At 41.5% G+C, this 27258-nt stretch overlaps 1 protein-coding gene across 2 annotated transcripts in view; it reads left to right on the top strand.

Moving 5' to 3' along the window:
* NR5A2 (nuclear receptor subfamily 5 group A member 2) overlaps window positions 1-27258 on the top strand; it is a 119365-nt gene that overhangs the window by 39087 nt on the left and 53020 nt on the right. For both annotated transcript variants that reach the window (XM_028120279.2, XM_088016664.1), the window contains one exon: window positions 20153-20272. In XM_028120279.2, coding sequence (XP_027976080.1) covers window positions 20153-20272 — 120 coding nt within the window. The remainder of the gene's footprint in view (window positions 1-20152; window positions 20273-27258) is intronic.

Raw genomic sequence — 27258 nt, 5'->3', positions numbered from 1 at the left:
ACCCATTTGTAGATTTTCAGTTAAACTCACAAAGCTCCTCTTTATATAAATTTCATAGATCTGCCATTAATCTTAGAGAATAATGAGTTATATTGTGCAGTTTCATTAAAAAATGCATTAATCCTCTTCTGGTAACTTCTCATTCACTGATTTGATAATGCAATGATAACAAACATTTTAGGCATAACACATACTGCTCCTGCCCCTCTTTTTTTTTTTTTTAATGATTTTACTTATTTATCAGAGAGGGGGAGAGACAGAGAGAGATAGGACAAGTGCACAAGCAGGGGGAACAGCCCAGGCAGAGGGAGAAGCAGACTCCCCGCTGAGCAAGGAGCCTGATGCGGGGCTCGATCCCAGGACTCAGATCATGACCTGAGCCGAAGGCAGACGCTTAACCAACTAAGCCACTCAGGTGCCCGTCTTTTTTTTTTTTTTTTAAGATTTTATTTTTAAGTCATCTCCACACCCAACATGGCGCTCGAACTCACAACTGAGATCTACAGTCCTGTTTTCCACCAAATGAGCCAGCCCAGGCGCCCCTATGAGAAAGTTCCCTTAAGTCTCTATAAGTCTCCCACTTCTCTTGGGTCTGATGTAAGGCCTCCGTAGTCCCTTGTTACCACTGAAAGATGGAGGAAGGAGAGGATAGTTTGTGAGATCATCAGCTTGTCTAATCTGACTCTGTAATAAGGGTACTGAAATGCTGGTTGGAGTCAGGGTGGAGAGAAAAGAACTCTTGAGTCCAGTACGATTCATTCACTGTTGTTCAGTGACTTTCTGTCTTCCTTCTGTGAGTATGTCGATCGAGTCTTATTTATGCCAAATAATTATGTCTGTTATTAATGGGAAGATATGAGGGTGGAGAGAGAATGAGTTCTGGAAACTTTTTTAGAAATTAAAACTCAGATAATTAACACTACAATATGGGGAGTGCAATAATAGAGGTCCCCAAAGGAGAATAAAATCTCAACAATGTGAGTCCCCCTTACTCTCTATAACCCTGACCTGGGCTAAAATTGGGGACAAAGAAACCAATTTTAGGCAACCTTTAGTTCCGAAGGAACTGAAGGGGCTTTAAGTCAGGTGAATTCTCTGACTTATGTCTGCCCTGTTTTCGCCCCATGCATACCCTTCCTCTACCAACACACACACACATCCATCAACACACACTCCCTCCTGCACCAAGACATACACAGTCATTCCGCCTCCATCGACATGCTCCCTCCTGCACGAACACACACACCCACACACATCCCTCCTCCATCAACACACACTGCCTCCTGCAGCAACACAGGCACACAGCCCACTCAGGACCTATTCTCAAGAAAGTTTCAGATTTGTGCTGAGTTCAGGAGCGCCTGGGTGGCTCAGTCATTAAGCGTCTGCCTTCTGCTCAGGTTGTGATCCCAGAGTCCTGGGATCGAGCCCCGCATCAAGCTCCCTGCTCAGCAGGAAGCCTGCTTCTCCCTCTCCCACTCCCCCTGCTTGTGTTCCCTCTCTCGCTGTGTCTCTCTGTCAAATAAATAAATGAAATCTTAAAAAAAAAAAAAAAAAAAAATTGTGCTGAGTTCAGTGCCCCTTCTGACGCACCTGCCTGACTCAGTGGGTAGAGCATGCAACTGTTGATCTCAGGGTCATTGAGTTCAAGCCCCATGTTGGTCATGGAGCCTACTTATAAAAAACAGTGCCCCTTATGGAGTCTGAGGGTTTCCTTCTCTTCTAATTTTCCCACTTAAACTGTTCCTCTCACTTTCTCTCAATTCTGTCAGTGTTTTCATGCTATGCTAGCATTTTAATCTTCCCTTTCCCCTGGATCCCATCAGTCACAGCGATGTGCAAAATAAACCACCTCTGTAACTTGTCTCCCCATCTTCACCATCCTGCTTTTTCCAACATGGTGCCCATGGACTCTGCTCTACCTCTTTTTCCTGGTGTCTCCACAGTCAACCTTCTGTGTTGGAGAGAGGAGGGGAAGGGGGTGTGGGGAGTGTGGGCGGCTCTCAAGCTGGGCCAGCAGGGAGGCTGCACTCCCATTTTCCATGGGAAATGGCTCTCTCAAATCTCAAACATTATCAGCGACCTCATCCACACTTTCTCTCTCCATTCTGCATCCCTGACATTACTTCTGAAACAGACTTTTTGTCACCACTGTGTTTTTTATTTTTCCATGCAAGGCTCCCTCGTTGGCTCCTCTCCCTCTACCCAACTTTTTTTTTGTATTTTTTTTTTTGTATTTTTTTTTTTTTTTAGAGAGAGAGGGAGAGGGAGAATCCCAAGCAGGCTCCGTGCCCAGTGCAGAGCCCAACATTGGGCTCGGTTTCACAACCGTGAGATCATGACCTGAGCCAAAATCAAGAGTCCTGACTGGGCCACTCAGGGACCCTCTACCCAACTTTTAAATGGTATTTTTCTTGAATTTGGCTGCTTGCTATTGGTTTCCTTCTCTTCTCATGCTATACAGTCTTCTTTGTGATTTCATCCACACACACTGTTATGCCCTACCTTCTCCCTGGACTCCACAGTAACATTCTGAATTGCTTGCTGAACACATGAATGCTTATCACCAACATTACCTACATCACCTCCAAGAGGCCTCCTTTCCTGTATTCTCCTAGAACATACTCCTTCCAGCTGTTATCCTCGGCTGTCTGATTTGATCAAGGCACTCTCAGCTTTTCGTCTCCCACTCCTTGACTACTAACGCACTAAACTGCTCATCTTTGCCCTCACTTCTTTGTCAGTCTTTACACCTCTGCTTTGGCTCACCCTGTTCTCTTTGCTTAGATGCCCCTCACAACATTTATCATACATGGCTGAGCTCAAATACCAATTCCAAGAACCTTCCTCGGTTGCTTGAACAGGAATTAATCCTCTTTCCTATATTACTATAGAATTTTGTTCATTATTCTATTTTATCATATGTACATATATTTATTTATTATATATATATATATTTAGTGAGAGATCCATTCCACCCCACCAAACTCAGAGTCATTGATTTTGCAAGTCTGAATGTAGTCGTGGAAGGACTTGAAATTAGGACTGTGTGACAAAATCTGGGACATATGCTGATCTTTTTACCCCATTTTAAAGCAGTGGTTCTCAAACTTTGATCTCAGGACTCTTTGCAATCTTGAAAATGATTGAGGATTCTGAAGACCTTTAGTTTATGTGCATTTTAACTATCAATATTAATGCAATAAAGGAGTTAAAAAGGGAGAAATGGGTAGAACACAAGAGTTCAGAAGCATATGGTTCATTTGCCACCACAGTGATGATGTCATTACATCCTGTTGTTTCTGTACAGTTTTGAGAGGTAGAGGGTCAAAAGGGCAAATAGCAGCTTAGTATAATTGGGAAAATAGTTTTAGCCTCTTGGATCCTCTGGCCACATATGTAAAACCACTGATTTAAATATTGCTACCTTCGTGGGTATTTACTCTTTCATAGGGATTAAAGCTTGGATGCCAACCCGAATGCAGTTCCCAAACTGGAATTTTCAAACCAGCAAGTAAGTGGAGTGTCGAGACAGATGCACGGGACAGAAACCCTTCTCTGACTACCAGTGGTTGTGAAGTTGCTCCCCTGGGCAGGGCTGGGGAATCAGCAAGGCTGGGGGCAGCACAGATGGATGTGTATGTAGGTCACTGACAAACAGGCACACATTTCCCCCTGTGCAACCATTATCCCCCTCACCGACATACATTCACACTCACACTGGTGCCGTGCTGGGCCCTGACCAGGAAAGGGCAGCTGTATCATTGTGCTCATCTTTCTGAGGTCAAGATCCCATGGGCCTCAAGCAGCTACGGTTTCTGTCTAGTCAGTCCCCAAGACAGGTAAGAAAATTGGCAGGGAGACCATGTCCAAACAAAAACTTAGAGCTGTTGCTTTGATTTTCATTTGGCATTGAACTTTTTTTTTTCAAAGATTTTTATTTTTGAGTGAGAGAGTGCACACACAAGCGGGGGGGAGGGACGGAGGGAGAGGGAGAAGCGACTCCCCGCCAAGCAGGGAGCCTGACACGGACTCAATCCCGGGGCTCTGGGGACATGACCTGAGCCAAAGGTAGACACTCAACCGACTGAGCCACTCAGGCGCCCCTTGGCGTTGAACTCTTATTTGTTTTGTTTAACACTTAATCTGACTTTTTGTGGAAGAACAATGATGTACTTTAATAATAGCAATTATTTATTGAACTCAAGCCTTGTTTTAAGTTCTGTGTGTGCATTAGCTCAGTTAACCCTTACAACAAGGTGCGAGAAGAAGAGGTGTCAATATTAATTAGAATTAAAAAAAAGATTTATTTTAGAGAGAGAGAGAGAGATGGGGGGGCAGAGGGAGAGAGAATCTCAAGCAGACTCCCTGCTGAGCGCAGAGCCCAGGGCCAATCCCGACATGAGGCTCCATCCCGTGGTCCTGAGATCAAACCTTGAGCTAAAATCAAGAGTCGCAGCTTACTGGACTGAGTCACCCAGGTGCCCCAATATTAATTAGAATTTGATTGAAGCTGGAATAAAATGACTCAAGGATTTAAGTCATTTGCCCAAAGTTACATTCAGTCTGTTGGCCACTGATGGGGCCTGGGTTTGGATCAAGTCTGTCTGATTCCAAAGCTCTTACTCTTTGCCATTAGAGTGATTATTCTCATACCAAATTCCTATGCCTAAAATATTGGTGTGTGAGTGAGATAATGTGTGTACTCGCACATATACATGTGGGGGGGGTGCGGCGGGGATATCAATTTCCTGGAATTTTCTAGAGCTTTTTATTCAAAGGGTGGTATATTCAATCAGCATTGGTCTCACTGTCCAGCTTGTTAGACGTGTAGAATCCCAGGCCCAGACCTGCTGAATCAGAACCTTCATTTTAACAAGATTCCCAGGTGAATTGTAGGTGTCTTCAAGTTTGAGAAGCAAAGATCTTGAGCACAGTTGTATCTCCCTAAATTCTTAAGAGAGGATGAAGTAAAGCCATTAGTAGGAGTCCTGCTTGGAAAGATTTCCAGCACTGTTAGTTAAAAAAAAAAATAAAGGGAAACATGCTTTTTAAAAAGTATATGCTTTGTTTTAAAAGGATGTATTTATGCTGTCTCACTCCATAATTTGGAACATAATATACTAATTCTACAAGACCTACTCTGTACACAAATGTACTATAATTTTTGATAGTCTTCTTTGAGGTCTGCCTACAGTGTGCTTTATTAAAAGCAAGCCAAGACTGAAAGCCCCCATTCAAGAATGTGGTTTGTGGTAGAGTCTAATTTGTACCACTGGGCAAAGGTCATACAGAGGAGCTCGTTAATGCACTCACTCTGGGAGGAGATCAATCTCCATACTTCACCATATTGATCTGAGAGCTCATTGGTGCTTCCCTCCTTGAACTGATTAGCTCATGTGTGAATGGAGATGGATAGCTTTCTGAGCCAGAGGATTCTAGCAGGGCTGCCACCCATGGCAAGAGGTGGAGGTTTGAACATCCTCATTTAGGCAGTCCTGTTGGTTCTTCGTGTTAGGATCTTCTACTTGTGTATCAGTTACTCCGAGAAAAAGGTTTCAAAAGAAATGGATTGCTTTTCTACTATGGGGAGTGGTGTTTTCCTTCTGTACTTTTTATAAATCATGTGTGATCAATGTAGGAATTCAATGTATGTGAATGTAGGCAGATGGCTTACTTTAAAGTATATCAGTGATGTTACCAAGTTCATTTCTGAATTAAAAGGCACCTGCTCAATGTGGTCTCTAGGACCCGGGAGTCACCGTATGTTCCTTCTTGTCAAACTCTCTGCCATTCCTTTATATATATGATCCCTTAACTGCAGAAGCCCTGAGGAAGTAGTGACTTAGTGAATACAGCTCGTAAAATGTTCATGTGACCTCTGTGTACTTCCTCCTTCCTGTAATGGGCCATGTGAATTCTAGAAGTGAGGTAGAAGTAAGCCAACAAGCGGCATTTGCAGTTTTTAAAAAAGCGTGTAGATTCCGGATCGACACTAGATGGAAGCATGCTCAGGGTCCTCCCAACTCCCAGCCATGGTTTCCAAGAGAAACTTTGGGTATTGGGAAAACCACAGCCCCCATGGCTCTCAACCCCATTATTTTCATTGCACTTGGATATAAGCCCCTTGAGAAGTGTTTCCTTTTTACCCTTGAATCCCTTCCAGCGCCAGCACAGTGCTTACGCACAGCAATGAAAGTTGGCTTTGCATTCTCTGGACCTCCCCTAGACTTCATTTTCCTTCTTTTCAAACCAATTTTTTCCTTGAAAGAGTGAAGCTTGAGTCTGAGGCAAGAGCCCTTAGGCCAAACTTTTGCAAAATGGAATTACGCTTCATTCTTTGGAAATTTACATCAATGAAGTACCACTTGGAATGTGAAAATATAATATTTGTCACATGAAAAAAAACCTCTTTAGATCTTTGTAAGATGACACATCTTAGGATATACCTCTGTGTCCCCCACCTTTCTGAAGGCAGGTGGTCACAATAAGGGAGAGGATGAAGTTGTACCCCCCAGACAGCCTCTGCACGATCTCCTTTTGAGCAAATGAAATTGAATGGGACATCCAGGGCCCTCAGACTGATCTGCCATGTTCAGGCTGCTAGTGAGAAATGAGCAGGCAGTTTAGACAAAGTTGAATTGGCAGGGCGGCGGTGGGGTGGGGGGGGGTGGCTCAGGGAACTGGGAGAGGACCATGCTGCACAAATCCAGCTAACCTTGAGCACCTGGCTAGATCCTGCATTGGTGGAATATTTTAGGAATGCCCTATGAGTGAGTTATGATTATTATTTGGTATCTTCCAAGTTCTTAATTATAGTCAAGAAAGATTTTTCAAATATTTTTTGGCAGGGAAAAGTCCTAACTGGTCATAAAGAAATAATAGGAAAACAGTGCATGTTGGACCCGGAAACCCTTTGCTTTCTGACTTGTGTGTAATGGCCAACATCATTAAGAGAAGGACACGTGACAGACTAATTGAGAAAACTTATACTCTTGTTGCTGCATTTTTATTATTCCCATTATCAGGACTCCACCCACACCATAATACTGCTTTCTTAATACTAAACACAATACAGCGCTAATTGTCTGACCAGCTGTGTGGAAACAGTACTGTTGTATGATTGATGTGTCGTAATAACCCATTGGTAGGCCTGTATCTATCTATACAATCTGGAAACTGTTGGCCTGTTCAATTAAAAAATTAATCGACTTCATGAGTTGGCTGAGATACGTTGTTTGATATGAATCAACCAGCTTACTACAGCAAAATAGTCAACGAGCTCACTCCATAGACACAGCATGTCCTTGACCCGTCAAGAATGCGGTCTGTATGAGCAGATACAGTTAATACTGTCTCTCAAAGAACAGTGTTGTAGGTGGAAAATGTAAATCATTTCTTCCTATAAATATAAATAAATATTATGTCCCCTTGCTGTGTGATCCGTACTTAGTACTCAGTTTAAGTAATTGATTTTGCTTGCATTTTAGTTTAACTTCTAGTGTGTGAATCCCAGAGACAATGGAGATGAGTAGCGTTTTCTCATTTTCTCTTTTTTGAGGATGCTTACTTCCCCCACCCTCGCTTAACCTCCATTAGAGAAGCAGTTCTTCGATCCAAAAGGTTTTTCTCCCATTTTACAATGAGAATAATGAGGACCATGGAATTCAATACCTTGCATTTCAATACCTTGCATACCTGGACCAAGATCTCAGGCATCTTGGCAGGAACTTCTAGTCTGTGTGTCAGGATAGCTGTGCTAGGCATAAATTCTCTCAGATCTCAATTTGCTATCTTTCATCATTATATTCAGATAGAAATCCCAGAGTTATAGAGTTTACAAAGAGTGAATAAAGGAAACGCTACCTAGAAATATGGAAGACATAAAGAGATTGGCTTGGGACTGACCTACAGAGTCCTGGCCTCATGGGGACAGATTCAAAAGGGCAATCCATCTGTCTTAGGGAGTATATAGGGGGTGTGTGCTATGTGGGTGGGGAGAGGGCAGTGCAGCATCATAGCCCACATGTTTTTCTCCCTGAATCTGGAATAGAAAGAATATGAAAGTAGCAGTAATGGGAAATACATTGTACGGCACACCTACCTCACACACAGATGCAATAGAGCTAGGTATGATACTGCTAAAAAATCTAGGTCATGTGATTTTGATTCCAGAATCATTTCCTTGCACCTTGTATAGGATGCTTACTCTTTTTATTTATTTTTTAAAGATTTATCCATTTATTTGAGAGAGAGAGAGAGAGAGAGAGAGAGGATGCACATGTGTGCAAGAGAGTTGGAGGGGGGGTAGAGGGAGAGAATCCCCAAGCAGAGTGCCCACGGAATGCCTGGATCCCTAGGTGAAGATTGATCCCTTGACCCATAAGACCATGACCTGAGCCGAAACCAAGAGTCAGGTACTCAACCCATTGAGCCACCCTCAATCAATTCACCAGGTGCTCCGGATATTTACCCCTTTTAAATGACCAGATCTGGGGAACTAAAAAATTGGTCAAAACTAGTGCTCTACAGTGTTGGTGAATAGTGTTTCCATGATAATAATGTTCCTCCTTTTTAGGTTTGGGCCCTTCAGTGAGGCTCAGAAGTCCTCTACTCCACCCTGCCAAGCTGCGGGCTGTTGTAGAAAAGGGCACAAGCAACCAGGAGCTACGTGTTGACCTTTGGGTCTTCTGGGACTGGGGCTAGGCCAGAAGAGGGCCACCCGGCCCTTACACTGATGACACACGGGGCACCAAGGGGCCGGGGCACCACTGTGTAGAAGTACAGGGCCAAAGGTTTTGAGGGGAGGTGGTCCCCAGTCCTGCTCCAGCAGGCACAGCCAGGGGAAGGTGGTTTCCATGGACGGCTGGCAGACGGCCACTCATTCTGTTGTGACCAAATGGACACATCCTGATAAAGTTATATGTGGGCTACTAGGAAAAAGGCTCAGGATCAAATTAATATTTGCCTAAATACCTTGAGAGAAAAATCCAGTCTATCATGTAATAATTTGTGGATTTTCAAAAATATGAAGAGTGTGTAATCTTGTTCCTCTAGGTTCCTTCTCCATCTTGATTCTAGTTTACCCAGAAGAACCTCATTCTTATCTAATTTGGGGCACAATACAGACCCCCCTTGGAATTAAGTAAATGCCTGGTCTTAGTTCATCTTCCATCCAAGTCACCTTCATAGCCTTTCCCCCAAAATAGGAAAGATCATCTATCTAGATTTTATGTCCAGATAATTCCAAGGTTCTATCATTTGTTATCTATGTCTTTTGTATTTCCAAAAGCCTTTATTTTTCAAATCACAAACTTCTTTACATTTGAAATAAAGAAACTAAATCACCATTAATTTCTTTCCTTGCAAGAAAGAAACAGACAGTGTTAATATAAAAAAAAAAAAATAAACTTCCAGAGGAAAAAAATAAGATTGTTCTTTATTCCCATATGAAGAAGGCATAGTCACAGGGCACTGGGCTGGGATTCAGAATACCTGGATTCCCATTCTATTTCTGGCACCTGAGCAATTTTATATAAATCACAGCCCACCTGGCCTGAGTTTCCTCTTTTATAAAATGAAGTGGTTGAACTGAAAGTAGTTGCTAGGTCCTTTCAGCCCTGATGAAGAAAATATTAACTAGCACCTACTTTCCTCCCAGGACCAGGGTGTGATTCAGGATGTACCAGTATGGGGGTACCCTCAATTCGGATAGTGCAAGGGGATGCCATTCATAGTGCCCCAGACAGGAAATCAGATAGGAACTATTGGCATTGTTAACACGCTGAGTTTGGAGCACGGGAATGAATATTGCCCAGTATACACTATTGAGAGATTTTTCACAAAGCAGAAATTATTTGGCTTACCTAGAAATAACCATCCCATCCTTGGGGCTGATGCTTTGACTCCAGGAGCTCTTTCTTCAATTGCTACCACTTTCTGTGAATCCATTTCTGAGTATCTCTGAAGGCATGGATTGACCTCACACTTAGCTCTGCGACCAGAAGGGAGAATGTAAATTGTATGACGAGAGTAGGTTGTCCCCATGTCTCTGGTGAGCTGGGTTGAAGAGTTCTCCCAGGAGCCTTTGTGCCCAGTGAATTCCCATCACTGGATGGTCCTTAGGGACCTCTCCTTTGCCTCTGCCCTAATTTCAGTTGTATTTTTGGTGAGTGATATTTAGGCCACTTGGGTTCTTTCCTCCTTTCTTTGGCCAACTGCCTGATTGAAACAGCCAGCCAAAAAGGACCCAAGGACATTTTAGCCTCTGACAACTCTTTTTCTAGCTTTGACACGCAGTCTAGAAAGGAAGAAGTTACATTAAGACCTTAAGGGTCACAGAGCATGCTCACTAGACTATCCTCAGCTTCTCCCTTTCTTCACCACACTGGTATTCCAAGGACTTCAACTCTGTGCCCATTTCGCAAGGTGTAGGGCAGCCAAAACATTCCTTAATTTATGCCTTAGTCACTGATGTCCAGATAATGGGCCCACTGCACACCTGGAGTCCTGTGGCTGCTGGTATTGTTGCCTTTAAGGCAGTGTCTGGAAATGGAGAAAACGAATATTCTGAAAATGATAATCATATTCACAAATGCTTTCTGGACATTCCAGCCAAGCTAACAGAAAATATATTCATCCTTCAAGGGTTTTGTCTTCATTGCTTGAAATATATCTGCCTGGTTGGACGTGTGAGGAACATTGGCTTAATTATACAGAGGAGATTTCTAAAGTGTAGAGAACAGGAAACAGGTAATGGTCATAAATGAAACAATACCCAGCAAGAGAAAGCACTGGAAAATATTTCACATTAATCTGCTTTAAAATATTTTTCTTTTCTCATCCATCAACCTTTTCCATCACCTGAAATTTGTTCCTTTGTACTTCAGTTTGCATCTCCTGTATTTTGCCTCCTTTTTTGTATTCGGAGTTAGGCTTAACTACCATTATTTGGGTGTCTGCCACATGCCAGTCACTCAGCTAGGCATACTTATGTCATTTAACAAAAATAATGGCTGAGAGAGCAGCCGGGGTTTAAGGAGTTTGGATTCTTTGCCCAAAGTTCACATGGCGAGAGTGCCAAGATAGGAACCCACGTTTCCAAGTTGCAAAGCCCATATATTTCTTGTACAGTGTCTAATGGTCCTGATCTCTGCTCTTAACAAAGGGGCCTAAAATACATACATTCTCTCCATTTCTGAATTATCTCAGTGTATCTTTGGAAAACAGACCATCAGAAATTTGTGCTCCAGGACCAAATTATCTTGTAGCCATAGGCTTTAAAAGGAACACCCTCTGTGAAGCCAAATATTGTGTGTACTTGAGGATGTGGTTGGAGCCTAGCTTACTGTACCATCTAGAATCCTCCTTGGAAAACTCAGAGAGAAATTTCTCTCAGGAGTCCAGCACAGACTAAGATAGGCTGTTTTGCAAGTAACTGTTTGATTTTATCTCATGCATACTACAAATCATGTTAGTAACGCTGCTCCGCCTGCAAGGAACCAAAGTGTGGCCCATTTCCAGTCTCTGAAGCTGATTTTAGGGACTGAGCCTAGTCTTGGCTTCAGCTTGTTATCCTACCTTTATTTCCCTTGTACCCCCAGTTTCTCATTTATTCCATTCCTCTTTTATTGTGTACATCTAAACTGCTTCACATATTTTAAGGATGTGGCATTTTATACATATGCCTATAAAATAACTGAGTTATAATAAATACAATAAGTTGAGTTATATATATATAACATATATATCTCACATACACACAGTACACACACACTCATTTTCAAATTATTGGTTCCACAGAGTTTAACACTTTATATGCTACCTTATATACTAATTACTTGGCATGGATATGTCTTGTTAATTCAATTCATTTGTAAGTTCCTTGAGGGTAAGTTCTTAAATTCATTCAGGTCTCAATAACACCCAGCTATACGTTGTTTGATTTATTGTTGACTGGGATATGTCCATAATCTGACAAGATAAGTGACTCCTAGGTTAACCCTGCCCTCATCCAGACCATCCTTTGTAATACCAGTCACATAAGACCTGGGGCTGGGCTGGCCATAAAGTTCATAGCTATTCTAATTCCTGTCTTCATTACTTTGCAAAAGTCCACAACTGTATGGAAGAAGCAACCCATCATGCTGAGTTGTCCTGTCAAAGCAACTCGTAGGGGTAACAGTCTGTGAGTGGCAGAAACTTTCTTTCCCCTATCTCTTTACATATGTACATGCTTTGACTTCAAAGCAATGGAATGTGATTGTATTCCATAAGCCAAAAGGAAAAATAGTCATTACCGTTTTGTGTCCACCTTAATCAGATCACATAAATTATATGTGGATGCATATGAAAACTTAAACAGGAAAGACGACTAGCATTGCCGTGGTGCACATTCCCACTTGACCCCCTGCAATATGATGAACTTACTGTTAGTTTATGAGTAATTGACATTTCAACAAGAAGCTTTTTGAAGTGTGAATAAGAGGAGTGGTAAAAAGGGCAGCTGGGTGGCTCAGTCGGTTGAACATCCAACTCTTGGAATTGAGCCCCAAGTGGGGAGTCTGCTTGGAATTCTCTCCCTCTCCCTCCCCCTCTGGCCCTCCCCCTGTTCATGCTCTCTCTCTGTCTCTCAAATAAATAAATAATATCTTAAAAAAAGCAAGAGGGATAAAAGCTGGGAAAAATTTTGTCCTTTGGTTTGACAAATTCTGAGACTATAGCTACTGTTCTATGTGAAAGAAATTGTCTGAATTCCATTATGTTGTCTGTGATGATACATAATTCAAGTGATATTTAACATGTACATACACTGTGCAATATTATCTCCAAACCTCAAAGATGTCTCTCACGTATGTAATTATCTCACATTTATATAAATGAAAAAAACTCACATTGATATTATCACATCTTTGTATAAAATAATACTGCATGTGGGGTGGGAGGCTGGCTCAGTCGGTTAAGCTTCTGCCTTCAGCTCAGGTCCTGATCCCAGGGTCCTGGAATTGAGCCCCATATCTGGCTTCCTGCTCAGTAGGGAGTCTGCTGGTCCCTCTCCCTCTGCCCTTCCCCTGGCTCATGCTCTCTTTCAATCTCTCCCTTTCTCCCTCTCTCCCTCCCTCCCTCTCTCTCTTTTTAAAAGATTTTATTTATTTATTTGAGACAGAGAGAGAATGAGTGTGGGGGGGTAGGAGCAGAGGGAGAGGGAGAAGCAGACTCTTTGCTGAGCAGGGAGCCCGATGTAGGCCTCCATCCCAGGACCCTGGGTTAATCACCTGAGCCGAATGCAGATGTTTGACTGAGCCACCCAGGTGCCCCCCCGATCCTCTCTCTCTCTCAAAAAAAATAAATAAAATCTTAAATAATAACGCATGTGACATCCTTGGGAAATAAGGTGCACCAGGCATATGAATGTTCTGGATAAATGAAACTTACCTTTGGACACGTTAGACTTTGAGAGAAATTTAATAAATTTGGAACCTTAACCGACTCAACCACCCAGGCGTCCCAAGAAATTTAATAATTTTTGATGGAAGACCTCTAACACAAGTCACACCATTCTCTGACTTCTTAAACAGCAGATTTGTTGAGCCTGTTCCTGATGACTCCTCATGGCTGTGTAGCGGCTGCTATCGGACACTGGGTTACAGAGTGGTTCCCTTTGAGGTTCCTTGGTTTGGGGCCTCTGACTGCCCTGCTGAGTGACTCTGGATTAAGTGTTCAAGAAGTAGAGGCCGGTCTGTTTTATTTTCTGCCTTCTCCCTGTGCTGACAGCTACCTTATTCATTTCCCAACCACACTCTGCTCTTTGACTTGGCACCTAGTTGTGAGGAGGTGGGGCAGGGCTGAGGTGGCCCCACTTCCCTGGAGGTGGCAGCCGTTTACCTCTCTTTACTTCCTCCTTTTCCAGCCACCCCAGGCCTCCCAAGGCTGAAGGATCAGCAGACACATTGATCAGTGAGTGTTGCCAGCCTCCGCTGGTTAGGGAGGTCTGGCTTGGTAGACATCTCAGAAGGGAAATCTAGAGAATTTGGTAGAGATTCATGTCCAGAGGTTTGTGTCTATGTGTTTCTTCTCCCTTTTTGAAAGAAATATTCCTGGTGACTGTGTATATGTTGAATTAGAACAAAAGGGAGAAACAGGTAGACATACTGAGATCCTAGATTCTGTGGGCTGTTGGGGCATGAGCCAGATGGCCGGTGAAATGGGTATAATGGGAAGGGGTTGGTGGAATGGAAGGAAATAAGGGGCAGATAATCATACACTGAAACCCCGCTGCCTCCTCCTTCCATCACCTGAGGAGTTAGATCACAGGGAGAGAAAGCAGTTCTTCGTTGCTTCACTAGAGAAACACAGAAAGAGGCCAGAAGAGTTCAGTTCCCTGGCTCAGCGTTGACAGGCATGTCTTTGCAGCCCAATTAGACGGTGCACAGGGGGGACTTTAGTTATCCCCGAGCAGGGGAGAACTCCTGCTCATAAATCCCTGGGGTATTGCCACAATTGACAGAGGAGTTTTCCTGGCTGTTAGTTCTCTTGTACAGTATTGTTTTTAGTGCTTGTTTAATCATTGTTAATGTGAAATCATTTTTCTTGGACTTTGTAGCAGTTTATGACAGAGGCTGCAGATAATCAGCAGCGTTCTTTATAAAAACAGTAAAGGATTAAAGTAGTTGTGTGTCTGCCTAGCCCAGAGCAGGTTCTCACTCAGATGCGTAAAAGTTGATTTTGATTTGTCTTGGTTTTGATTTTTCTCTCCCTGCTTCTGAATACCTTTTTATAAATGCCACCATTGTCACAAAAGGAAGCCCAAAAAAACGGACGTCCATTTCGAGGGATTTTTTTTTTTTCCTCCAGAAAGGGAAAAAAAAAATGAACTAATAGCTGGACTTTATTTGTAATGATTGTGAAGAATCCTCACATCATTTTTAAATACTTGGTTCCAAGAGTTGTTCTAACAGGAGCTACAGAGTTCAGTGAGTGATTCTACAAGGTTAAGTCCTGCATTTAAGTATCCTCTTCTCAGAAGCTTCCCTGACCCCCTGGGAGGTGAAGCAGGGTAAGGTTCTCCTCAGCTTCTTTTGCACATGGAATTCTAACAGCAGACTTGTGCTTCTGTCCCTTCCCCTCGGACTGTGATTTTTCTCAAAGGCAGGGATTCCGTCCTAGTCACTTCTGTTCTTACCCCACCAAGTTTCTTTTCTTTTCTTTTCAAGATTTCAATTATTTATTTGAGAGAGCACGAGCAGGGGGGTGGCAGGCAGAGGGAGAAGCAGGCTCCTTGCTGAGCAGGGCTCAATCCCAGGACCCCGGGATCATGACCTGAGCCGAGGGCAGATGCTTAACCGACTGAGCCACCCAGGCGTCTCCCAACCAAGTTTCTAACAAAGGCCCAGAACACCAGACTTAATGATCAGAAGTAAGAGATGGGTTCACGTCCACTTTTAAATTACCAATCCATGTCAGTAGAATGTGTTCCTTAAAATATCTTTCTTAAAGTTTAACCACAGTGATTCGTGATGTCAATTTTCAAATCCGCCAGGGAAAGTGAAATCACAGTGTAGTTTCCAGACTCGTAAAAGGTAAAGGGGAAGGGGCAACAGAAAGGTTTTGATAAGTTAAGTGCAGGCTTGAGAAAGTTCTACACATTTTTCTTTTTCTAATTGTTTGCCCAAATCCACTGTTCTTAGGAGGAAGCCCGTATCTCTAATGATTAACATTCTGGGTTGTGGGAAGTGTGCTTCATTAACAATATGTGGCTTGTATTCCTTTACACACTCATCCGTAACGTCAATATAAATAGTTCCTGTGATGAGTAACTAGGTTTCTGAGATAAGTCTTTCCTTTTATTACAGCTGATAACACAGGATTATAGGAGGCGGTATGGCTAACTAGTGAGAGGTTTTGATATATAATGGAAATTATACTCATTCAGTCCCCCTTCTGAGCTCCCCAGATGCCACCCTAAATTGTTTATTGACAGTATTCATACCTGGAGAATTTACTCAAAAGCAGTGGATTCTTTTTCTCCTCTTCCCTGCCCCCCACCCCATGTCGCCTATAACTCTGTTTTCCAAAGAAAAACTATCTTCAAAATTGCCAGCTTTTCTTATCTAGAGATAAGGATCAAGTCGGTCATCAAATTTACCCCGTGCTTTTATTCATAGAGCTGCATAAAAACTTTGTCACCCAAAGCACCGTGAAGCTGCATACTCACCAATTTCAAGATAACATGAAATATGACATAATCAATTTTGGAAAATAGTGAAATGGAATGTTGGCATGGAAAGCCCCCTGGGAGAGTGTTAAAACAAGGAATCAATTGCTCAGGAGGAGTTTTAAAATTACAATCAGTCAAGAAGTTTTTACGAAGGGCCAGCCGTGGGTTGGGACCTGCCAGCACACGTGGGAAGGGTCAGATGCATGTTTCTGGGGTGTTCATCACGTGGGGCAAAGATGGTTGTTTATTCCACCAACACGGAAGGACTTGCTTGCTTCTCTTGTGGGCTAGGTACCAAAGATACACAGGTGAAAAGCAGAAACCGTGCAGAAGGGAAGGTAATTCAGTCATTTGGTTTTTGTCTTAACAAGCATTTATAAAATGCATCTTTTTTTTTTTTTTTGCCTGGTGCTGTGGTAGGCACTGTGGGAGCTCCAGGGGCAGGTTCCACCACTGTCCTCGAGGAGGGCAGACAGATTTACAAGTAAATACAGTACTTTGCAGAAACAGGGTGATAACAACAAAGATCCTATGCTAGACACAAAGGAAGAGATGATGCCCCGAACAGTACAAAATATAAAACCAAAAGTGAAGTGCTAATTACGGGAAATAGACATGTTCACCTATTCTTGCAATTTCTGAAGCAGCAGAGGAACCGGGAAATACGCAGATTTTAAAAGCCTGTCTATTTTCTTACTGCCTCTGGACCTAGGCAGCAGTGGGCAGGAGTGGGGATGAAAAAATATCCAGCCCCTCCTTAGTGAGAAACTTACAGAGGATATGTGAAAATAAAACCTTTATTTCTTCCTTGGCAATTGGCTGGCACTCCTCTCTCTCTCTCTCTCTCTCTCTCTCTCTCTCTCTCTCTCTCTTACACACACACACATACACACACATAGAGTTCGGCATAAAATCTGAAAATGATACACCCCATTCTTTTTCTGAACACGAGACAAAAATATATCTTTGTTTGGAAGTGTGTCTTCAACATCCCAAAAGAAAAGGTGGCCAGGAGAAGTCAGATTCTGACTTGTGATTGGAACATGGCTTGATGCTGGAAAACTTATCATAGTATTTCTGTCCTGTTATATAGGAAAATAAGGGACCATCATATGCAAATGAAGAGGAAGAAGCCCTTAATGAGATAGCTCCCAAACTTATGCTTCTTTTCATTTTCCCTCCCCCCTTTCTCCTTTTCTGTGTGGCTAGCGGATAATCTCTTGGCTCTTTCATCTTTCCAAAATGGGAACAATAAATGCACTTTGAGGAGTCTGTATTCCCCCACCCATTTTGAAATTATTTGCAACATTAACATGTATAATAATTGTTTCTGGGGAGACAATCTCAGAGGGGTGTATTTTAGGTTTTCCTCAAAAGAGCGATAAATAACTAAAGCTTCATAGCTCTCTCTCTCTCTCTCTCACACACACACCCCAAAACCCAAAAAACTTACAGTGGAACCAAATTGTCATCACAGACTGATAAATTTGAAATAGGATACTGTCATGTTTTTGCTGAAATGAGAATAAAACCCAGGAGAGCAAAGTATGCTTTGTTTGGAAATGACACCAAGCATCTGGTGAGACAGTTCCTGGAATGTGCCCTGGATGCCACAACATGTATGTTTTTGGGACATTTGGCCACTGCTCCTTGTGACAACAGTTTATGGAGAACATTTAGCTGGATCTGCATCAACTGCTGCCCAAAGGCTGACTTGTCACACCGTATAACACTGGAGATTTTTCTGTAGAGAAGAATATGACCTCCTACTGTCACTAAACCACCAAGTCATGTTTGGGTGAACATTGTCCCCCATGAGAGTCCTTCTCACAAGGTAGGGACTGCTTTTGTCTTGCTCACCATTATATCCCAGGTCTGGCACTCATACCCACCAAAGAATCAGCTATTAAAAATAATCGATGTATTTAATGAATAAAATTTTTTTTTAAGATTTATTAATTTTGTTCATTTGTTTATTTATAGATTTGATTTATTTGAGAGAGATAGCATGCCATAGAGGCAGAGGGAAAGGGAAAAGCAGACTCCCTGCTGAGCAAGGAGTCTGACTCAGGGCTTGATCCCACAACCCAGGAGATCACAACCTGAGCGAAAACCAGGAGTCAGCCACTCAACTGACTGAGCCACTCAGGCGCCCATGAATGAAATTCTTTTGGTCAGAACAGACTAACCGGTTCAAAGTATTTCTGATGGAGATGTTTGGGGATGTGTTTTCCTAATCACAGAGCCTAATTGTAGTTTTCTGTAGTTTCAATACTACTGCTTTTCTCCTTCTCCACAGAATCCGTGTCCATCAGGCACGAGCCCTCAGTCTGATGTATTTTCATTTGTGTATTTACACTTTACGAAGGGGATTTCCCATCCACTACCTTATTTCATCCTCACAAAAACTTTCTCATATTTTTAGGTGAGAAAATAAGTCTTAGAGAATTATGTGATTTGACTAAGCTCTCACAGCTGGAAAGTATCGAACTGAGTCTTGAATCCTTTGTACCATGAGTTCAGTGCTCCCTTGATCATGTTCACTATGTCCCGGAGTCATGGAAATAAAGTTAGTCACAAGCTCATATCAGTACTAATCAATGTATGAATGGAAACTTCCTAAGAAACAGCCAGCTATCCAGAGTTCCATTGAATGGCCACTTAAAAATGAATTTGTTAAAAGTAAGTCAAATTCATCTCATTTAGAAAATTCTAGCACCTCCTGATGTAATTTGGAGACAGCCTAGAGCTTGAGAGAGCGAAAGGGAATTTTTTAGGCAGGTCTCTGAGCCCTATTTTCTCATCTATAAATTTAATACAATGATAACAGTTCAGCTAACTTCGAAGGCATGTTCTGTCAATCAAATCTAAAGCAATACACAAAGACTCTAAAAAAAAAAACTACACAGTGTATCAATGTCAGGTGTTACTTTTATAAATTCACAGTGTATGTCTAAATATGACCACTGCATTTGGAAAAACCAGGGTCTTTTATATATTACAAAAGGAAGAGCACACTGTTACAAGTAGCCATTGCAATGGGTCAATATGCTCTTCACATTCAGACCGTGGATATGTGAATTGTCCGTGAAATAAGTATGGTTTTGTCATTGAAGAATGCAGTCCCCTGGAGGACAAGGTGAAATAAAGAATAAAATGCCCACTGTGACCCAGCACATTTCATTTTAATCCTTATGGTAGTCCTGTGAGGGAGGTAATGTTCTCGGTTCATTTTCCAGTTATGGAAACCGAAGTTCAGAGTGTTTTTGGGAAAATCATCCAAATCATAAAGCAAATGTAGATGAGCCTCAAGACCATGATTGGTGATTATTCCGATAATCACCAATAATAAATATATCAATAATATATCAAAATAAATAAAGTCGAGGGCAGTTTGGACACACACATCAGTTAATACTGATGCCAGATAAGGCAGTGTGTCTCTTTATCTTCCAAAGTCATTCGTGCCGGCGTGCTAATTGTCTTTTAAAGAAATCTTCTCAGTTTGGCAGCTTGCTAATATCTGTGTACTATTTTAGCTTTGGGTCAATGTATTAAACTCTAGATACATAAGCACAGACTATTTGGGGCCGTTCTAATGGGGTCTAGCGAGGACAGTGTGAGGCGCCTGGACCTCCCACAAGCAAACTCTAATAGCTCTGTTAACATTAGACAGACCGCTCTAATGGAGGGCCTTTTCCTAGCAGCTCATTGATTATAAATACTACTCTTAAGTATTCATATGTGGCCTAAAAAGTATTTATCCAAATGAAAATAATGATTTTCAGGAGCAACGATGTAAATTCCGAGCATTTGTGCCATGATGACCATTGGCAGAGACTTCTTGCTTATAGTGAGTTCTCTTATGTAGAAAATTAGGCAAAAATAAAAAATGTAGTGAATTACAGTGTCATTTTTTTTCTATTTCTTTTATAGGTTGATGACCAAATGAAGCTGCTTCAGAATTGCTGGAGTGAGCTCTTAATTCTCGACCACATTTACCGACAAGTGGTACATGGAAAGGAAGGATCCATCTTCCTGGTTACTGGGCAACAAGTGAGTATAGAGATCCCCCGCCCCCCAAAAATGTCTTTTTATTAAGCATGTTCAGAATGGCAGGAATTTAACTAGGTCAGAAGCACTCTGGTGCTTTGAAAGGGAAAGATTGGCTGCAAATAATTTAGAAAAGCTGACTTGGTGCACTCTGTTCCTACACTGATGATTATGGTTAAACTTGTAAAAGCAAACACAATCACAAACATTCTGCTGCTTTCACTCTGCTGGGATTGACAGTTGTGCTTTGAAGGGTCAAAACAACTGGTAAATCAGAATTAACGATTAGTACCCAGCATTTTTTCCTTAAGTTTCTGCATTAATCTACCACACTTGTTTTGTCAGCTATTTAAAAAGCTGATACATTGTGGAATCCTTACTATTTTGGCATCATAATGGTGGAAGAGACTGATTCAAATATCATATATAAACTAAATATTTGGCATAAAGGCAAACGAGGGAAAAGGGACAGGGGTTCCAGTTTTCAAGCGCCAGCCATCATTCAAAAGGAAAATAGAAAAAATTACTGTTAGTTCCTACTCCTTTCTTTTTTTTTTAAGATTTTATTTATTTGAGAGAGAACGAGAGAGAGGTAGCATGAGAGGGGTGCGGGTCAGATGGAGAAGCAGACTCCCTGCTCAGCAGGGAGCCCAATGCTGGACTCAATCCTGGGACTCCAGGATCATGACCTGAGCAGAAGGCAGTCGCTTAACCAACTGAGCCATTCAGGCGCTTCCCTGCTACTTTCTGAATAGATATTTTCTTAGACAACAGATACTTACTGAACATCCAACAGTGTGCCAGCCACTATTCTAGGGCATTGGCATGCATTAGTGATCAACACAGAAAAAGACCCTATCCTCGCAATGCTTAACATCATAGCAGGGAGAAGCTGACCATAACGAATCATCTTATAACAACCTGTATATAAGAAACGTATAATGTATTAGAAGTCAACGTGCTGTTGAATAAAAGATGAAAAACAAACTGAGGGTTCTAGAGGGGAGGGGGGTGTGGGGATGCGTTAGCCTGCTGATGGGTATTAAAGAGGGCACATTCTGCATGGAGCACTGGGTGTTATACACAAACGATGAATCATGGAACACTACTTCAGAAATGAATGATGTATGGTGATTAACATAACATATTAAAAAAAATTTAAAAAATACACACACAGAAAAGAAAAGAGAACATGCTGTGCAAAGGGGAATGCACACATATCCATGGGGGTAGTAGGTTGCATCGTGACCCAAGGATTTCTGTGGTCAATAAGAGTAGTTGCTTTGGTCTTAGTGAGAAGGTGATGTTTTAGCAAACACTTGAAGGAGGAGAGGTCGTTGTTGGCTTCATGGATATCTGGGGAACAAAGTAGTCAATGGACCTAAGTCCAACTTTATAGGATTTTGGCATGTCCCTCCCAGTTCTTAGCCTTCATTCAATAACTGATGTGTTATTAAAATAAATGCACAGAACATAGTGATTCCATAAGTCCATTGGGTCATTCCTATTCAGGCATCGCTCCAGCGTTCAGCAATGCTTCCATACTTCAGGACTCGGGCACCGTGATCTTTTACATCTAGCCATAAATGTTTATGTGCTGTGAAACCACAGCAGTGCATATTTGAAAATGAAAGGCTGTCTCCACGCCATTTGCTGTATTATTAATAAATCACATTTTCCCAATCAAATTAAAGGCAAGCACTATTTCAGAGTTTTTGCAAATTGGATCAATTCAACCATCTCCATCATTATCTGGTCCCTGTTTTTCTGTACATCTCATGAGAAAAGCCTTCTAGATGAGAAAATAAAGTCTCATGGGCTTGACTTTCTGTACTTCCATATTTTTGTTAAGCATTTTCATCCAGTGACCCAAGTCTTTGGAGGAAATGTACCCATTTCTAGAGTTTAATCACTGGGTATGCCTCCCAACCCTCTCTCCACCCCACCTCCGTTCCCCCGCTCAGCCCTACCCAACTAGGAACTGCATTAGAAGGAGCCTCAGCCCGCAAATTAATTTGATTTCATTTCATTCTGAGTTTCAGAAATCAAATGGGTTTGTGCCGTTCTTTCTCAAAGCACTTCCATTCTTGCTCTTTAGAAATACTCCTTATTTCACATTTCATTTTGCCTTAAGTGCTGCCCCTGGGTAAAGGTAATTACCATTTAAAAAGTAGAGAAAGTGCATTTCTTGTCTCTGATTTTCAGAACCAAGAACAGTCAGAAATAGATGGTATTTATCATCTTTAGTATCAATTACTGCTACTTCATGTTTTGTCATCACAACAGAATACAGAACTCCCTGGTGGAGAACTAGTTCTTCCCTTTCATCTTTCCTGTCACCCAGAGTCTTCTAGCTCCCTCCTGCCCGCATAAAGTGAGTCACATTTCTGTCAAACCCCTCTCCTACCCCTTTCCATCCAATCCAAGAATCATAATGATTCATTATAACGACATTCTTATGAAAATTATGGAACAAACCTTGTATTATCTATTGTGGAATAGGCTAGACAAAACATTTTGAATCTATCTCTGGGCTTCCTGTGATTCTTTTTTTTTTGAGGATCTAGTTGGCTTTATTGATTATGAATTGGGTAGCATTCCATCTAGCAAGTAGAGAAATGCTCCTGCAATTTCTTTCTTTCTTTTTTCTTTTCTTTCTTTTTTTCGGTGGGGGGGGAGGAGGGGAAAGGAGGGAATCTTAAGCAGGCTCAATCTCCTGACCCTGAGATCATGACCTGAGCCTTAATTAAGAGTTGAAAGCTTAACCCCCTGAGCCACCCAGGTGCCCCATCCCGCAATTTCTTAAATAAAAGCAAAAGAAATGCTATGAAGGAAGACTTTTCCAAACAAAGCATGCAACCTTTCCAAAAGAATGAGAAAGATATTTTAATGTGGAGTCATAGACATATTTTTACATCTCCCCAGCACCTATTTAGTGCTGAATATGTTAGGTGCATGATAAATATTAGCTCATGGTACCAAAGTAGAACCACCCTATCGTAACCTAAGTGGTTAATTAAAACAAGTTAACTTGGACTCAACACCCAGAGTATGCATCCCCACCATGTTTCCACATCTCATCTATACCTTTTTATACCTTCCCATTTTCTGTGGTGGGGCTGAGACCCCAGTGCTGGTCTGACGTTCAGAAGTTGCTTTTCACTGTAGTAGGGCTGTACTGCTCCCCAGCCTGAGATGCAGGGATGTAGGTGAAAATATTAAGTAAAATTTTCTTAGAACAGTAAATACCTCCCTGGCTGCAAGTGTGGGAAAACCTAGATTTTTTTTGTTAAAACAACAATAACAATAATAAATTATTTGGAGTATGCTAGTTTTAAGAAGATTGTTAAAGTAATGCTGAATGGAAAGGAAAGACTATGTGAAGACTTAAGAGTAGGGCAATATTCGGGGGGGGGATGATTTTTTTTTTAAGATTTTATTTATTTATTTAGAAGAGAGAGCGGGGAGAGGAGCAGAGGGAGAGGGACAAGCAGACTCTGCGCTCAGCGTGGAGCTAGACGTGGGGCTCGGTCTCAGGACCCCAAGATTATGACCTGAGCTGAAACCAAAAGTAGGATGCCCAACTGACTGAGCCACCCACACACTCTAGGGAGAACATGATTTTTAAAAGGAAAATGTATGGAGGTCGTTGAAGAAACCCAAAAGAGAGAGAACTTCCTCTTTCTTAGCATATAGTCTAACAGCAGTCAAACTATGGGTAGAGTATATTTTCATTACTAGTGCAGGCTGCTTGCTCTCTGGTATGAAAATGGTGTGTGTGTGTGTGTGTGTGTGTGTGTGTGTGTGTCTCTACCATACACGTTGGTCTAGTTTAGAATCAAATTGACCTGTGTTCTAGTTCCTATTCCAAATCTTACTAGCTATGCCATCTTGGGCAACTCCCTTTACTGTTCAAGTTTCAGGGTCCTCACCTACCCAGTGGGGATTGTAGGGGAATCTGCTTCAGAGAATTGCAATAGGAATTACAACAAATAGTTCTGTAAAGTGCAGACATGAAAATTAGAAGCTATCAAAACTAAGCTAACATGAAGCTGACATGTATGAAGTCAACAGCCCTATGAAGAAAGTACTATTTATTATTACTATCATCCCCATTTTACAGATGAGGAACTGAGACAAAGAGAGGTAGAGTAATTGGTGCAAGGTCAAAATACAACTAATAAAAGCAGTAGAATGTTCCAATCTAGGAAGCCTGGTTCCAAAGTTCGTGGTTTTGTTTTTTTTTTTTCTTTTTTCTTTTACGGTTTTATTTATTTATTTTAGAGACAGAGAGAGAGTGAGGAGAGGAGCAGAGGGAGAGGGACAAGCAGACTCCATGCTGAGCACAGAGCCTGACACAGGGCTCGATCTCATGACCTGAGCTGAAATTAAAAGTCAGATGATCAATCAGCTGAGCCACCCAGGTGCCCCATTGTTTGTGTTCTTAACCAACATACTATACTGCTTTTCTGTATATCTCACAGATGCTAGAGAGCTTGCTTTCACCATAGACTCTCAACTGGGTCTTCATGTATAATTTCTGTGCATGACAGCTTCTGTGGAACTTCCAAGCAAGACGTTCATTTCTTTATTGAGCCTAAATGGCTTTGTTTTATTTATTTATTAAATTTTTTGATGTGACATTGTAAACACATTGTAAAAATAAATTTTAACCTCAGAAGTATTTTAACGTGATTATTACCATTTTAAAATTACTTCAGCATTAAGAAAACGCTAGAAAGAATGCTGCCACCCTAAATCAACTGTTTTTGTTGAGTTTTCTTCCTAAATGCGGGGTTTTCTTGGGTTTGTGAAGGAAAGAATTCCTCTGCCACCAAAACACATTGACCTACTACCACAGATTTGTGCAGAATGTTAACTTTGAAACAATGGTAGAAGCCTCAAGTCATGATGTTGATACCATGGTGAAAATATTAAACATTATTTCAAGGTAGCATGTAAAATACCCCTATGGGCAGCTGAACACTCACCTACAGGAGAAAAACAACTTGATTCACTTAATTTAAAAACATTTCTGAAGGCCTGATAATTGAAGGAAAATCAAAGATGTGGGGGAGGGGAATTAGACACAGTCCTGCACTCAGTGGTGATAAGAGGTGTAATTTATCGTCTAATGACGGTGATGCCTGAGCCTTGCATAGTGCTTTGCACTGTGCACTTTCACAGGTAAGCTGCATGACACAGGTTCAGATAAGATGGAAGTTTCAGAGGAGGAACTGCAAAGGGAGTCAGGTGGGCATGTGAAGCTGTCCAGATTCCAGTTCTAGAAGGAAGTGCCTTATTTCTACAGAGATGGTGTTTGACCAGACTCCTTTGCAGGTGGAGATAGAAACTGAGAGCAGTGACAAGGAATTTCTGGATAAAACTTTAACTAAACTAACTAAGCTTTAACTAAACTCCACCACCTTTTTTAGCCTCAACCAGAAGAAATACGGTACTCCCATATCATTCTTTAGAAATTTCCAGGTTTGGGGTGTCTGGGTGGCTCAGTCGGTTAAGCATCTCCCTTCAGCTCAGGTCATGATCCCAGGTCCTGGGATCGAGTTCCTCATTGAGCTCCTTGCTCAGCAGGGAGCCTGTTTCTCCCTCTGTCTGCCTCTCCCCTGCTTGTGTGTGGGCACTCTGTCTTTCTCTCTGTCAAGTAAATAAATATTAAAAAAAAATTTCCAGGTTTACTTATAGAATTTTCTCAACTGCCCTGTGGTGATTTGTTCTAGAACAAATGAAAATATTTATGCTCAGTATTTTTTTTTAAGATTTTATTTATTTATTTGACAAAGAGAGCGCGAGAGAGGGAACACAAGCAGGGGGAGTGGGAGAGGGAGAAGCAGGCTTCCCACCTAGCAGGGAGCTCGATGAGGAACTCGATCCCAGGACCCTGGAATCATGACCTGAGCCGAACGCAGATGCTTAACAACGGAGCCACCCAGGCGCCCCTATGCTGTTTATTTTAAGATTAATAAATAGTATTATTAAATATGCCTCAGTCTATAATATCAGGACTATAGTCCTGACACAAAGGCAACCCAGGAAGCAATTTTGTGTCAGCTTGAGCATGCATGTACTGTCTACACAATGCTTTATAGCAACTCTGCTAGACAAACTAAGGAATGCAAGGCCCCAGGTACTCCTTGACCCAATATTCTGGTATTTTCTTCCTGAACGCATCTCATGGTAAATAACGTGATGCATTTGTTACAACAGAGAAGGAAGAAAAAGACTAGACTGAATTTTTTTTAAGTGAGGGGGACCTCCAGGGAACTGCTACTTGGAGATTGAAGAGAGAAGAAAGTTAGATAAAATAGCACAACTTTTCTCAAAAGTCCCATGGCTAGCATTGTGCCTAGCACATTATGTTCGCTAAATAAATGTTTGCAGAATCGAGTCCCTTCATAGTTCATTGAGATCTAGAGTAATTGAAATAATCCCACTGCAAAGAACAGCCCAGGGCACTACTACCCAGTATTGAAATGAGGATTTGATGCTTCACACCAAATTTCTTAAAACTAAGGTCAGCCATCATGCATTCATTATGTCTTTTAATCAGACATCTATATAAGCATATGTTAAATAATCTTGTTAAGCAAAAAGGAAATAATTATCGGTAATATTAATTAGTATTAGTAACTCACATAATAATTAGTATTAATATCAGTAATATCAGGATTATCATCAATTCTATATTTTTAACATCTTAGAGTTATGACAAGAATTCGTTTCTATCAAGTATTTTAAAAATATATGCACACAAAACATATCTGTGTGTGTATATATATATATACACATATATATATATATAAAATAACAACAGAGTCCTTTGAAGTGGGATCGCTTTTAGTATTTGCATATTGTAGCTAATTAACAGCCCCTGTAACATCATCCTAAGGGATAGGTCTACCAGCAACTTATTCATTATCTTCTATTATTGTGTATCATATTAAAATGACAGGCATCTTACAATGTACAAG

This window comes from Eumetopias jubatus, unplaced genomic scaffold (genome assembly GCF_037043125.1).
Source record: "Eumetopias jubatus isolate StellerSeaLion01/CBP00866 unplaced genomic scaffold, mEumJub1_p1.0 scaffold_12, whole genome shotgun sequence".
Lineage (NCBI taxonomy): Eukaryota > Metazoa > Chordata > Mammalia > Carnivora > Otariidae > Eumetopias > Eumetopias jubatus.
The sequence above is the reverse complement of the archived record's forward strand: the minus strand, read 5'-3'. Positions and strand labels throughout refer to the sequence as shown.